Here is a 14,589-nt window from a genome sequence, read left to right on the forward strand (position 1 = left end):
GAGTTAACCAATTCCAAAATTCAGTATTTTGCGTTAAAAAAACAAAACAAAAAAATCCCCGCCAGCAGGGAAACTTTTTGACAGGAAAAAAAATCCCAGTTGTGCTGTATGCCAAACCCAAACATACGTATATAGAGTAAAGCATTTCTAAAATTTGAAAAATCAATCATTGCAGTCCCCATATTTCATAAATTATATGAAAGTAGTAACCGTGAGATATAACTTTTACTTTTGACACATTAAATGTATAATCATAATTCATCCATGACTTTGCCATCTGTTGTATTAAAAACCATACCTTATACAGAAAAAAAGATAATATACTACAGTAAGCCAATGCGGTTTTTAAAATTTATCACTGTATCATGTAGGACCTCATCTAAAACCATATTGTTACAGTTGTGATCAGCAAGGCACCCACACTGGAGGCCTGTGATTTACAATGGGGGGTGGGGAGCAGTCAGTAGAGCATTTCTGTAAGGAGCACTTGGCTGTGGAACAGGCTTCCCCCAGTCTAACACAGCCTTTCTATGGATCTTCAGAGCATGCTGAAATGTGTCTATTTACACTGGCTGCTGCAGAGGTTGGTTTTTGAGGGAAATCAGAATTGTGGGGTGAATAGGAGTTTGGTGTTTTGGTAATTTATGGCAAGAGCTTCAAGAGACTTGGATTTATTCTTTGTTTAAATAAATAGGTCAATGAAAGACTTTTCATTGACTTCACTGGGTTTTCGATCAGGCCCATGGGTCCTGTAAAAAAACTTCAATAAAAATATACTCACATATGATTATATAGTGTATTAGGAACATATAGCATGTACATCATATATTATACAATATAATTATAGTCCTAAATGAGTGAAGGCCCAGTTACCTCAGAAACTATCACTCCCTCTATCCTACCACACTGCATTTCTCCCAGACTCTTTAGTTAATTTGAGAGAGTCATCATAATCATCTCTGAAATTCACTTCTGCCAGAAGTATATCTAAATCCAAGCCCAGCTATATTCAGTAAACCGCAAGACGCACCACATGGCTTTTCACTCGTGTGGCCCTAGTATTTACTCTACTAGCAAGATTTTCATTATTCTTCTTAAAGTTAGGATGCTGTGTGGGATCATGATTATATTCTTCCTGCATTTGGGAAATATTTTTACTTTAAATCGAAGACACATAAAATGCACTCAGATACCGCCACATTGGTAGCTTATAAATGCTTTTATGTTTTATTTTAAATATAAATGAAATAAATGTATACAATGTATGAAGTATATAGAAAGCAATAAACATGGCAGTTATGGAGCACACATTATACAGTTAATAAGTTTGGGTACTTAAAATATATATTCATAATTTGGTCAGTCAATGGAACAAACTGAGATCCATAGTGTAATGATATGTGGGTTCGGTGGTCTGCTGTCTGCTATCTGTTTGTCAGTTACCACATGGAAAACAGGGATGCCAATTGATAAACGGTCATTGTAATTCCAGAAATAATACAGTATACCGATACTGGCAATTTTGGAATTCTAATAAGAAGTTTCAAAACGTTGCCTTTTTCTTTGTATGACAATATGTACATATTTGCAGGATGGACAGTCACTGAAGTCATCTTAAATAGCAGGAGAAGCTGGTGAGACCTGTGTCCTGCAACAAGCTGAACATGGATGATACTGCTAACACAATGGACTAGTTAGGTGTGAGGGGCACAGCATCTTTTGAGTACTCTAGCTCACTGTGCAAAACCATGTTTTGTACCCACAGTAATACACTTGTATTTAACTGCTCTACAGTTTCTCTACCTACTCCTCTGATGAAATAAAATCTGGACACTTTGGAAGGCAATATCAGACATTTTCTATATAGAAAAGTTATTTTTGATGCAGGACTGAATCTTGCCTTCCTAGATCTTGGGCTGTGTAATTCTGATGGAAAATTTCATATTGGGGGTGGGAGTTGAAGGGGAATAAACAGCAGCTGTTTGAGTTGCTCAGGAGTTTGGAATGTTACAATAAGTCCCTGGGCCATAGAATGAAAGTGAGAGAAATATTTCACATGGATATCACCTCCACATATGTGATGTATGCATATATATAGCACGACAGAGCTCTTAATCTTCCCTCCACCGCCTTTCTCAGTCGCTGTGGGCCACTCCACACTCCTGCCTGTCACTGAGGCCCATAACCGAGGCATCATCTTCAGCTGGGACCCCTCACATCCAGGCTATGTCTAAATCTCACCAATTCTTTCTGCATAACAGGTCTTAAGTACAAAGGGAGTTTAGCTATTTAGCCCACTTTCAAGTATATTAAGCCAAAAGGATCAAGGCACCCTTATAAGAGTGTCCACACAGAGTTATTTAAGAATAGCAGTCCCCGGTATTGAATAACTCCATGTGCAGACAAGCCCTAAAATGTGGCCTTTCCTCTCTATCCAGACAGCTAAACCTGTCGCCCAGGCTCTCAACATCTCGCATCTCAGTTATTGCAACCTCCTTTTCTCTGGCCTTGACAAATTCAATTTTGCTGTACTCATATCCATTCAGAATGATGCTGCAAAGATCATTTTTCTAGACTGTTGCTTTGACCATGTCACATTTCTTTTTGAATCCCTCCACTGGCTCCCCATCCTCTATCACATCAAACATGAGCTACTTGCTTCATTTTCAAGGCCGTTCCTGGTCTATCCCCACCCTACTGTCATCTCTTATTCACTATCAAGACATTGGCTCCTGCCTCCAACTGGAAAATGATGCCAGCCTCCATTGTCCATTTGTGAAATTTTCAAAGAAGCACCTCTGTTCTTTCCTGCTTCTCTTCTTGCTTTCCTGTTGCCCCTCACAGTTGGGAGGAGCTCACCTTAGATATCTGCCAAGCTATCTCATTATGCTCCTTCTGAACTCTGCTGAAAACTCCCTTTCCAAGATGCCTACAAAACCATGACAACAGTTAAGCTTCTGGGGCAATCTATCAGCAATCTATCATGCTGACCAATGTTGTCTCATTGTTTCCTTGTACTCTCCCATCTGTCTGTCTCCACCTGCTGTCTCTTGTTTTATATTTAGATTGTATCTCTGTGGGGGGTTATTCTGTGTTTACAGCATCTAGCACTATGGGGTTCTGCTCCTTGATGAGGACTCCCATGCGCTACTGCAATACAAATAATAAATAATGATAATGGATTTGGGGCAGCAGGAAGAAGAGTTCCTTTATGAATGGTCAGCCTACCATGTTGGACCATTTCTAGGGAATAAGGGAATCTCACCTATGGTGTCAAGCCCAGTGAATCACTGAAGCTGGCTCTGAATGGTGTGGGTTACCAATGCACATTGGTACAGCTTAGGCCCAATTAGAACTTCCAGTGTTGGCTTAGGTTCTCTGTAGTTCAATTGGTTGTGACTAAAAGCTGCAATAAATTTTCCCGTATGCCATGTGTGTCTTTACAAGTAGGCTACACCTAAGTGATTCAAATTCAAACAAACTAGTAGCTGAAAGTCCATGCTGTCACACAGGTGTAATCTGTAAAAAACATTGAAAAGGCTTAGAATTTAAAAATTGGATGATAATAGACCTCAAATCCCAGTAATGATTGAACCTGGTGATATTTTAAACAAAAAAGAGCTCTCAATGCTTCTGGCTATTTCCATCGCTTCACACTAACTCAACAGACATTCTAGGCTTCAGAGTGATGTTTTGGGGTTATTGTGCGGGCTGACTGTATTGCTGTGTAGATGGCTGTGTTGATTTGTGTGGAGTTGTGTTGTGCTAGGAGAACTGTGGATTTTTACAGGTGGCAAATGAAGGCCGTGCGCTATGTGCGTTTGGGGTTATTGTGCGTGCAGGTTGTGTTCATTTCTGTCGGGGGGGTTGTGGAGAAATTTGTGTTGATTTGCACAGGAAGTGGATGAGGATGTGTGCTGCAGAGAGGGGCTTTGTGAGTTTGGGGTTACTGTGTATGCTAGTTATGCTGTGTGGGTGGTTGTGTTGTGATGGCAGAGTTGTGTTGATTTGTATGGATGGCAAATGAGGGGTGTGTGCTGCAGTGAAGGGTTATGTGTGTTTGGGGTTATTGTGTATGATTGTTGTATTGTTGTATGGGTGGTTGTGTTGATTTGTCTGTAGGGAAGGTTGTGCTGGGAGATCTGTATTAATTGTTGTGGGTGGCAGTTAAGTGTACAGGTGTGGCAGCTGGCCCAAGTAATCCACCATATGTGCAGTCTCCCTCATACAACCAATGAAACTGTTGCATGCAAATCAGCTGTAGCGTAAAGGTGGCGATTGATATTAGAATGGTTTAGGGCTCTTGGCATAGCATAGATACTTGCCTTACTGCAGATGTATGCCGCACAGGTGTAACTCAAAATTCAAAATGGCTCAGAACTTAATAACTGAATGGTAACAGACCGTGAAACCCAATGATGATTCAACCTGGTGATATTCTGAACAAAAAGAGCTCTCACCTAAGCTTGTAGCTGTTTCCGTCATTTCACAATGACTATACAGACATAATAAGATTGTAAATTTGTCACTCTGTGTGTCTCTCTGAAGCCTATTATACAGATTTCACATTGACAGAGTGGGAGATTTAAAATAAAATGTTTATTGAGAAACTAAAGGTTTTTCCCCATTACTTTGTTCCTTTTGGTCTGAAATTGGTTTTAAAGAGTGAAAGCTCTTTTGGACTGTGTCTACTTGTGTGTTTATACAGTGCCTGGCACAATGTGGCCTTGCTCCTACCACAATACAAACAAACAAACAAACAAAACAACAATAATAATAAAGAACTGGTAAATTTTAAAAATGACCACACCGCTTGGAAAGTTAAGTAGTAGATCAAATATTTTACCAAATCATGGTAAGTCTAAACTCAAAAAGAGAACCTGAAGCAGGGAAATCAAATCAGTTAAATAGATTTTAATTCTATACCTGCATTTATTCACTATATTCCATAACACACTTGGCATAGATTATGTTAAAACAGTATTAATTTGATTGTTATTTATTTTTTGTATTATAGTAGCAGCTAGAGAGCCCACCAAAACTGAACCGATTGCTGGCATGTACATTTAAAAGCTTTGTAGAGGAGTATTTAAACTCAGAGCTGGGGGAAAGGCGACGGGTATGGAGGAGCACACAATTTGGAGAGAGACATCCATTAGAGGAGGATTTATTTAAGGGGATACTCTACATCCTAGTAAAGAAGAGAGGATAGAAGTTGAAAAAATACAGGTAGGAACTGAAGAGAAAAGTCAAACGAACAAGAGTCCCACTCAATTATATCACATGAAGGCAGACAACTAAATATTAACCCATTTTATAAGTGTTTGTATCCGAAAGGTAGAAGTCTAAATACTGAAATGGGTGAACTTGAGTGCCTGGTATTAAACTAGGACATTGATATAATAGGCATCACAGAAACTTGGTGGAATGATGATAAGTGGGACTCTGTAATACCAGTGTACAAAATATGTAGGGAAAACAGAATAGATCATGCTAATGGAGGGAGTGGCACTATATGTGGAAGAAAGCATGGAGTCAAATACAGTAAAATTCTTAAATGAATCAAACTGCACTACAGAATCTCTATGGATAGAAATTCCATGCTTGAATAATAAGAGTATAGCAGTAGGAATGTACTACTGACCACCTGACCAAGATGGTCAGACTGATTGTGAAATGCTCAGGGAACTGAGAAGTTATAAAAAATAGAAAATCCTATAATAATGGGGGATTTTGACTATCCTCATGATGACTGGGTATATGTCACCTCAGGCAGTGATGCAGAGATAAAATTTTTAGACATCATCAATGACTTTTTTTTGGAGCAGCTAGTCCTGGAACCCACAAGAGGAGAGGCAATTCTTGATTTAGTCTTAAGTGGCACACATGATCTAGTCCAAGAGGTGAATACAGCTGAACCACACAGTAATAATGAACATAATGTAATTAAATTTAACATCCTCGTAGGGGGGAAAATCCCAAAGAAACCCACCACAGTAACATTTAACGTTAAAAAGGGGAACCAAAATAAGGAAGTTAATTAAATAGAAATTAAAAGGAACAGTCAGAAGAGTGAAATACCTGCAAGCTGTATGGAAACTTTTTATAAAACACCAGAATAGGATCTCAAATTAAACGTATATCCATAGGCATTGACTTCTACATTTGGGGGGACAGCTCCCGTGAGCCAGTGGGGCCAGGTGTGGGGGGAGGCAAATTCCGCACCTGCCTGAGGCTTGCAGTTTGGAGGGGCAATGTCCCTGCCCTTCCCCAAACTAGGCCTATCATATATCCCAAATGAAAAAAAAAAACAAAAACAAACAAAAAACAGTAAGAGGACCAAAAAAAAAAATGCCACTATGGCTAGACAGTAGAGTAAAAGAGGCAATTAGACATAAAAAGACATTCTTCAAAAATTGGATGTCAAATCCTAGTGAGGAAAATAGAAAGGAACATAAATTCTGGCAAGTTATATGTAAAAGTATAATTAGGCAAGCCAGAAAAAAATTTGAAGAACAACTAGCAAAAGATACAAACTAACAGTAATTTTTTTTTAACTACATCAGAAATAGTACATCCTGCCAAACAATAAGTGGAGCTACAGGATGACTGAGGAAGGCACTCAAAGAAGACAAGACCATTGCAAAGAAGCTAGCTGAATTCTTTACATATGTCTTCATTGCAGAAGATGTTAGGGAGATTTTGGCAATTACAAGCTGTAAACCTAACCTCAATACCAGGCAAATTGTTGGAAACTATACTAAACAATAGAATGATCAGACACATAGATGAACACAAAATCTTGAGGGAAGAGCCAATACAGCTTTTGTAAGGGAAATAATGGATTACCAATCTATTAGAATTCTTTTGAGGGGGTCAACAAACATGTGGATAACGGTGATCCAGTGGATATAGTGTGCTTGGACTTTCAGAAAACCTTTGATGAGGTCTCTCACCAAAGACTCTTAAGCAAAGTAAATAGTCATGGGATAAAAGTGAAGATCCATTCATGGATTAGTAACTGGTTAAAAGACAGCAAACAAAGGATACAAATAAATGGTCAAAAAGAAAAGGAGTACTTGTGGCACCTTAGAGATTAACCAATTTATTTGAGCATAAGCTTTCGTGAGCTACAGCTCACTTCATCGGATGCATACTGTGGAAAGTGTAGAAGATCTTTTTTATATAGACATCTTCATCATCTGGACCCAAGGCAAAGAAACCCTTGAGGAATTCCACCATGATTTCAATAATTTCCATCCCACCATCAACCTCAGCCTGGTCCAGTCCACACAAGATATCCACTTCCTGGACACTACAGTGCTAATAAATGATGGTCACATAAACACCACCCTATATCGGAAACCTACTGATCGCTATTCCTACCTACATGCCTCCAGCTTTCACCCTGACCACACCACACGATCCATCGTCTACAGCCAAGCTCTGTGATACAACCACATTTGCTCCAACCCCTCATACAGAGACAAACACCTACAAGAGCTCTATCAAGCATTCTTACAACTACAATACCCACCTGCGGAAGTGAAGAAACAGATTGATAGAACCAGAAGAGTTCCCACAAGTCACCTACTACAGGACAGCCCTAACAAAGAAAATAAGAGAACGCCACTAGCCGTCACCTTCAGCCCCCAACTAAAACCCCTTCAACGCATTATTAAGGATCTACAACCTATCCTGAAGGATGACCCAACACTCTCACAAATCTTGGGAGACAGGCCAGTCCTTGCCTACAGACAGCCCCCTAACCTGAAGCAAATACTCACCAGCAACCACATACCACACAACAGAACCACTAACCCAGGAACCTATCCTTGCAACAAAGCCCCTTGCCAACTGTGCCCACATATCTATTCAGGGGACACCATCACAGGGCCTAATAACATCAGCCACACTATCAGAGGCTCGTTCACCTGCACATCCACCAATGTGATATATGCCATCATGTGCCAGCAATGCCCCTCTGCCATGTACATTGGTCAAACTGGACAGTCTCTACGTAAAAGAATAAATGGACACAAATCAGATGTCAAGAATTATAACATTCATAAACCAGTCGGAGAACACTTCAATCTCTCTGGTCATGCGATTACAGACATGAAAAACATGTGATATTACAGCAGAAAACCTTCAAATCTAGACTCCAGCGAGAAACTGTTGAATTGGAATTCATTTGCAAATTGGATACAATTAACTTAGGCTTGAATAGAGACTGGGAGTGGCTAAGTCATTATGCAAGGTAACCTATTTCCCCTTGTTTTTTCCTTACCCCCCCTCCCCCCAGACGTTCTTGTTAAACCCTGGATTTGTGCTGGAAATGGCCCACCTTGATTATCATACACATTGTAAGGAGAGTGGTCACTTTAGATAAGCTATTACCAGCAGGAGAGTGGGGTGGGAGGAGGTATTTTTTCATGCTTTGTGTGTATATAAAAAGGTCTTCTACACTTTCCACAGTATGCATCCAATGAAGTGAGCTGTAGCTCACGAAAGCTTATGCTCAAATAAATTGGTTAGTCTCTAAGGTGCCACAAGTACTCCTTTTCTTTTTGCGAATACAGACTAACACGGCTGTTACTCTGAAATAAATGGTCAGTTTTCACAGTGGAGAAAAGTAAATAGTGGGGTTTCCTCAAGAATTTGTACAGGGTCCAGGGCTGTTCAACATATTCATAAATACTCTGGAAAAATGGGCCAACAGTGAGGTGGCAAAGTTTGTAGATGATACAAAATTACTCAAGATAGTTAAATCCAAAGCTGATTGAGAAGAGCTACAAAGGGATCTCACTAAACTGGGTGACTGGGTAACAAAACAGCAATTAAATTAAATGTTGAAAATGCAAAGTTATGCACACAGAAAACATCATCCCAACTATACATACAAAACAATGGGGTCTTGTCACAGCGGGCATCACTCACAGCCAGCCCGAATGGCACTTCCTGCTAGCTGTCCTGCGGATTAGCGAGAGGCCAACACCCTCGTCCATGGTATGCACACCATCATGTCTTCCTGCTGCCTCTCTCATAGCCTCAGGAATTGCAGTGTCCTCTTCATGGCTCAGCCCTCTGGCAATGTCACTATCTATGTTCCCCCCTTCCAGGGGAATTTAGTTCCCACTCCAACCACTTCCACATGGCCACTGCAGTCACTTGTCCTGCCACTTCCCCAGTGGCGGGTGCGGGGGGGACGATCCAACCCTGCACACTACCCCAGGTCCCAGCCCAAGGGACCCTCCAGACCGCAGTCACTTACTGTATTCCTTTGCCTCTACCTATTGCTATGTTTCCCTGGGAGACATTCCTGCAGCCACAGCACCCTCCTCAGTCTCAGCAGCCCATCTAGAGCTTCTTCTCGTCTCCCCGGGTTCCTGCCTGCACTGCTCTGTCCAGGTGCTACAGGGTTGCAGCCTACTCCAGATACAGTCCCACCTCCTCGAGCTCCAGGCAATATTGACCCTGCTCTGCTCTAAGGCTTTTTTTATGTCGGCCTTCTGGGCCCTGATTGGCCGCTCCTCACAGCCCCTCTCCTATTGACTACTTTCTGCACAGCCTCCCTAGGGCTCCATTAACTCCTTCTTTGCCCGTGTTGGACAGATACCCCATCACAGGTCTAAATTAGCTATTACCACTCAAAAAAGAGATCTTAGAGTTATCGTGAATAGCTCTCTGAAAACATCCACTCAACGTGCAGTGGCAGTCAAAAAAAGCTAACAATGTTAGGAACCATTAGGAAAGAGATAGATAAGACAGAAAATATCATAATGCCACTATATAAAACCATGGTACACCCACACCTTGAATACTGTATGTAGTTTTGGTCACCCAATCTCAAAAAAGATATATTAGAATTGGAAGAACTATAGGCAAAGGCAACAAACATGATAAGGGATGTGGAACAGCCTCCATACAAAGAGCAATTTAAAAAACTGGGACAATTCAGTTTACAAAAGAGATAATGAAGGAGGAATATGGTAGAGGTCTATAAAGTCATGAATAGTATGGAGAAAGTCAAGAAGGAAGTATTATTTACCCCTTCACATAACACACGAACCAGGGATCACCCAATTAAATTAATAGTAGTAGGTTTAAAACAAACAAAAGGAAGTATTTCTTCACACAATGCACAGTCAAGCTGTGGAACTCCTTGCCAGAGGATGCTGTGACGGCCAAAGGCATAACTCGGTTAAAAAAAATTAGATAACAGGTCTGTCAATGGCTATTAGCCAACGTGGTCAGGGATGCAATCCCATGCTCCAGGTGTCTCTAAAGCCTTGACTGCCAGAAGCTGGGACTGGATGATAGGGGATGGATCACTCAATAATTGCCCTGTTCTGTTCATTCCCTCTGAAGCATTTGGCACCAGCCACCAGCAGAAGATAAGATATATGGATTATTGGTCTGACCCAGTATGGCCTTTCTTATGTTCTTAACTGATACCATGTTCTTACAAACACACTTTCTTATGTTCTTAACTGATACCATTGTGCTAGTACCTGTACAAATACATAGTGAAAGACAGTCCTTGCATCAAGAGTTTACAATCTAAATAAACAGAAGAGACAAAAGGTGGGAAGAAAATTAGAAGTACAGACAGGTGAAGTGACTTGTCAAAGATCACATAGTAAGTCAGCGTCAGGAGAGAACCAAGGTCTCCTGGCTCCCAATCCAGGGCCCTATCCACTATGCTGTAGTTTTCCTGCTAAAAAGCATTACTGTATGAAAATCAGACCTACTGCTCCAGTCGGGAAAGTTGCAAATTCCCCATGAGATATGTTATTACAAACACACTTTTTCTTGTCATAAAGTGGTAAACCACATGTGAAGTACCACCTTCAAACAATTCTTTAAGAAGAAATGCTAGAGGGTGCCAAAGAGTTACTTAAGTCTCACAGGAACTAATGAAAAATGTACTTTCTGTCAAGGCGTATTCCAGTTTTCTCTACTTCCTGACCAAATACCTACTTTCTAAAAAACTCTCCATTTCAGAATAAGAAATTTAACTTTAAAACTTCAAATACTCATGGATCTTCTTCTAAAAGCTATGAAACACGAAGATTTACAGGAGCCAAATAAGCAGTAGGTTTAGAAGCAGGCACAGACCTTACAGTTGTGTCTAGACACTACAGACAAGATTTTCAAACACAGATGCTTAAAGTTAGGCTTCTAAATCCACATTTAAGTGTTTAAAGCATGATTTTACAAATGTTCTTAGCCTCCAGCACCTTTTACTGACATCTCTGTGAAATGAGGAATGATGAGCACTTTTGAAAATAAGGCCACGTCTTTAGGTGACTATATGTAGATTTAAGAGCTAACTTTAGCTACCTGTTTCATTAAATTGTGGCTTAAAGTGACACATGTACATTAGAAATGCCTGGACTAGACAGATAGACAAGCCCTAAAATATTACAGCATCTATCTAAAGATTGTGCTAATCAATTAGTTTCACTCATATGGTCATCTTCAATTCAATACATTTTTTGGATATAAATATTCCACAATAGGTAGCACTGTAATGGCATGTAGACAGAGTTTGGTCTTTGTGCACTGAAGCTCCAATTTACACTGGGATCACATGTAATCCAGATATTTTCATTGTATATGATAAGTGTTGGATTTACATAAACAAAATATTATACAATATTCATTAAAATGGAGGAGAGGAACTCAAATAAGATAACAGAAGATTAAGAGAAGAAGTTACAAGGAAAAATGGCTTGGATCACAAATGAGCAGAAGGAGCAAATGAAAGAAACTGAAATCTCAGAGAAAGGGAGACAGACAGAAGAGAGCATTAATTTGAAAAGAATAAGTGAACATAGAACAATAAGTAAAATGGAGAAAATATTTTCCTTATTTTCATCAGTTTCTGTGCTTAACAAAATAATAAAATAGTAATAGTAACAATTGTTGCATATTAATTTTTCAGGGCAAGTTGTTTTCCAGAGATATATGGTATAGATAAATGAAATGTCTTAAAATAAGTCACAGACTGATGAAAGACACTGACCATTTTTCAAGTATAGGACTTAACAGAAGCCACATTTTTACAGCTCCAAAAGACCCTTTTTATTTTGCAGTAAAAAAAGCACATGGATGTAATCACTGAAAAAAGATTGCACATATGGAATTACACATCATTATTACGGCAAACAGACCACTATTCATTTGAAAATGTTCTAAAAGGGTACACTTTTTCTTCTATCAACGTGTATTTGATGACCTGTTTTTGGCATTGAACTATAAAACAGTTCATGTAAATACAATGGCAGCATCCCTTATTACCGCATCACAGCAGTAACCCTCCTGATCTTTTCAAGGTATTAGGAATGCCTTCTCTCCCCATGATACTTAGTGCTGATATCATGCTGTTGTCCCCACCCCTTCATCCCTCTATGTTAGTTCTCCTTGAAGAGCCAAGTTAACAGCAATGCTGATGTAGCAGAGGCTAATGCAGCAGCATTTTACAGAGTAACAGTTTGTCCGTCTGTCCGTCTCTTTCTCCTCGCTTTTATTATTTTATTTTGGTGGTGGCGGGGGAAGTTTTTAAAAGGAATTTACTTTCATTTTTTATTCCTAGGATTCAACTTTAGTTCATTCCTTTTGTCTGAAACCCAGGGAAAAGACACAAAACTAAACTGTAAAGTATATACATACATGGGTTTGCCTTAAAATTAACCAAAGAAGGGGACAGAAAAATGAACAGAACTGTATGCTTAAGGTGGCGATTGTATTCCCCACCTTGATTATTTGAAATGCTGCTGCAGTGATTTCCAGCATCACCACACTATTGTTAACTGTCACTCCATCAGAGCCCATATGAATGGGAAATCACAGCACGATGATACCAGGCATTATCTTAGTATCACAGCAGCACATTGCAGGCAAACACTGATCTTAGCAATCTGAGATGGTACCATAACGATAAACACTTCTAAACACAACAAACTTCCCATAGGATCTACTTACCATTACCCTGGGTCAAATCCTGGGCAACAGTGTACAGCCTAAGTAAACAGGTCCTCTGAGTGGAGGCTTGCAGGGGGATAGAATCCTCACTTCCAGGCCTAAGAGCTCCTCCACCACTGCAAAGTAATGGGAGCAGTGGGAGGGGAAGTACAGTATGAGGGCTGCAGTATGGCTAGTGGATATATGTTGCTGCGTGGTCCCGACCCTGACAAAGCCCTGGCTGGGATGATTTAGTTGGGGTTGGTCCTGCTTTGAGCAGGGGGTTGGACTAGATGACCTCCTGAGGTCTCTTCCAACCCTGATATTCTATGATTCTATGACCCAAAAACCCTATTCTCTGGTAGTGCTGATTCCGCTACCAAAGAGAGAAGTTCTGGTGTACACAGAAAGTGGCCCATTGCATGTATTCCCACTATCTGGCCACAGCTTGCGCAGCATAACCAGTATTTGTTCTTCTACCAATCCAGCCTTGTGTGTCTCCACAGGGGGCTGGAGAATTTGCTCCAATATATACATAAAATTACATCCAAACTGTATTAAAAGAATGGTAAGGTTGCAAAGACAAGTACTCAAAATTAGGAAATGCCACCGTTGTCCATACAACTTTAATTAAGGTCCCTTGTCTGTAAGCATTATGATAAAACATTTAACCACATGCTCCCATTTTTCCCCCATAGAACCCTTGCCTCACTCAGTACACTGACCTCAGTTCTACAGTATGGCATTCACCTGCCTTAATCATGAGACCATTCTTTCTTTTCCTGCAGATTCCTGTCTCATTCAAAACATGCCTTCCAACTTTTGGAACAAATGAGGCAGGGGTCCTAGAGACAACAGACTCATTCACTACACAACTCTGATTTGTTCTCAACAAATGAGGCTGGGGTCTTCTGGGGAAAAACAGGTTATGTAATTACAGGCTATACCATAATGCATACACCCCAGGGGGATGAATTAAGGTTGTACAAATAACCTTAATTCAGGCATTTACTAACTTTTCAGTGCTTGACTTTGCAATGTTAATATTCTATCAATGTTGGGGGGGTTTATGTCATTTCCTAAGTACTAAAAATCTTTACAAATGAAAAAACAAAAACTTCATCCTGTGAAACCAGATTGACACTCCCCAGTCCCATCCGTCATCAGTGGGGTTGGGAACTTTAGATACACAGTACAGTCCTCTGCCACTTGAGATAATGGAGAAACCATTAGCACCAGACTTGTGTGGACCTGCCATTTTCATGCTTTAAAAATGAGTCTCACAGCTGTTCGCTAGACAACAAAGGACTCCTGGGTTCAGTTCCAAGTTCTGCAGGGGAATATGCCCTAGTGATTATGAACCTTTCTGTCCCTGCCTCTGCAAGACTATCCCTGTCCCTTGTCCTGCTACTATCCATCCCCTGACTCCTGACCTATCGCCTCCCCACACTGGATTCCTGCCCCGTCCCTAATCTCTTCCTGTGGCTCCTGTCCATGTTTCCACCTCTGCTCTTATCCTCTTCCCTCCATTACTCCTGCTCTCCCCTGCTCTGTTCCTATCCTTCCCCTTCCTCTGCTCCTGCCCCTCCCCCAGTTTCCTGTACCCATCTGCTCTTACCT

At 40.5% G+C, this 14,589-nt stretch overlaps 1 protein-coding gene across 5 annotated transcripts in view; it reads right to left on the reverse strand.

The window, feature by feature from the left end:
- Positions 1–14,589, reverse strand: part of FBXL17 (F-box and leucine rich repeat protein 17) — a 490,032-nt gene that overhangs the window by 82,310 nt on the left and 393,133 nt on the right. The window contains exon 8 of one of the 5 annotated variants that reach the window (XM_077817281.1): positions 3,411–3,519. The exons of 3 other annotated variants lie outside the window; for them this stretch is intronic. In XM_077817281.1, coding sequence (XP_077673407.1) covers positions 3,482–3,519 — 38 coding nt within the window. In that variant the 3' untranslated portion in view covers positions 3,411–3,481. Of the gene's footprint in view, positions 1–3,410; positions 3,520–14,589 lie in introns of those variants that run through there. One more of the 5 variants, XM_077817280.1, reaches the window with a different exon arrangement.

The sequence above is a fragment of the Eretmochelys imbricata genome, chromosome 5 (genome assembly GCF_965152235.1).
Source record: "Eretmochelys imbricata isolate rEreImb1 chromosome 5, rEreImb1.hap1, whole genome shotgun sequence".
In the NCBI taxonomy this organism is placed as follows: domain Eukaryota; kingdom Metazoa; phylum Chordata; order Testudines; family Cheloniidae; genus Eretmochelys; species Eretmochelys imbricata.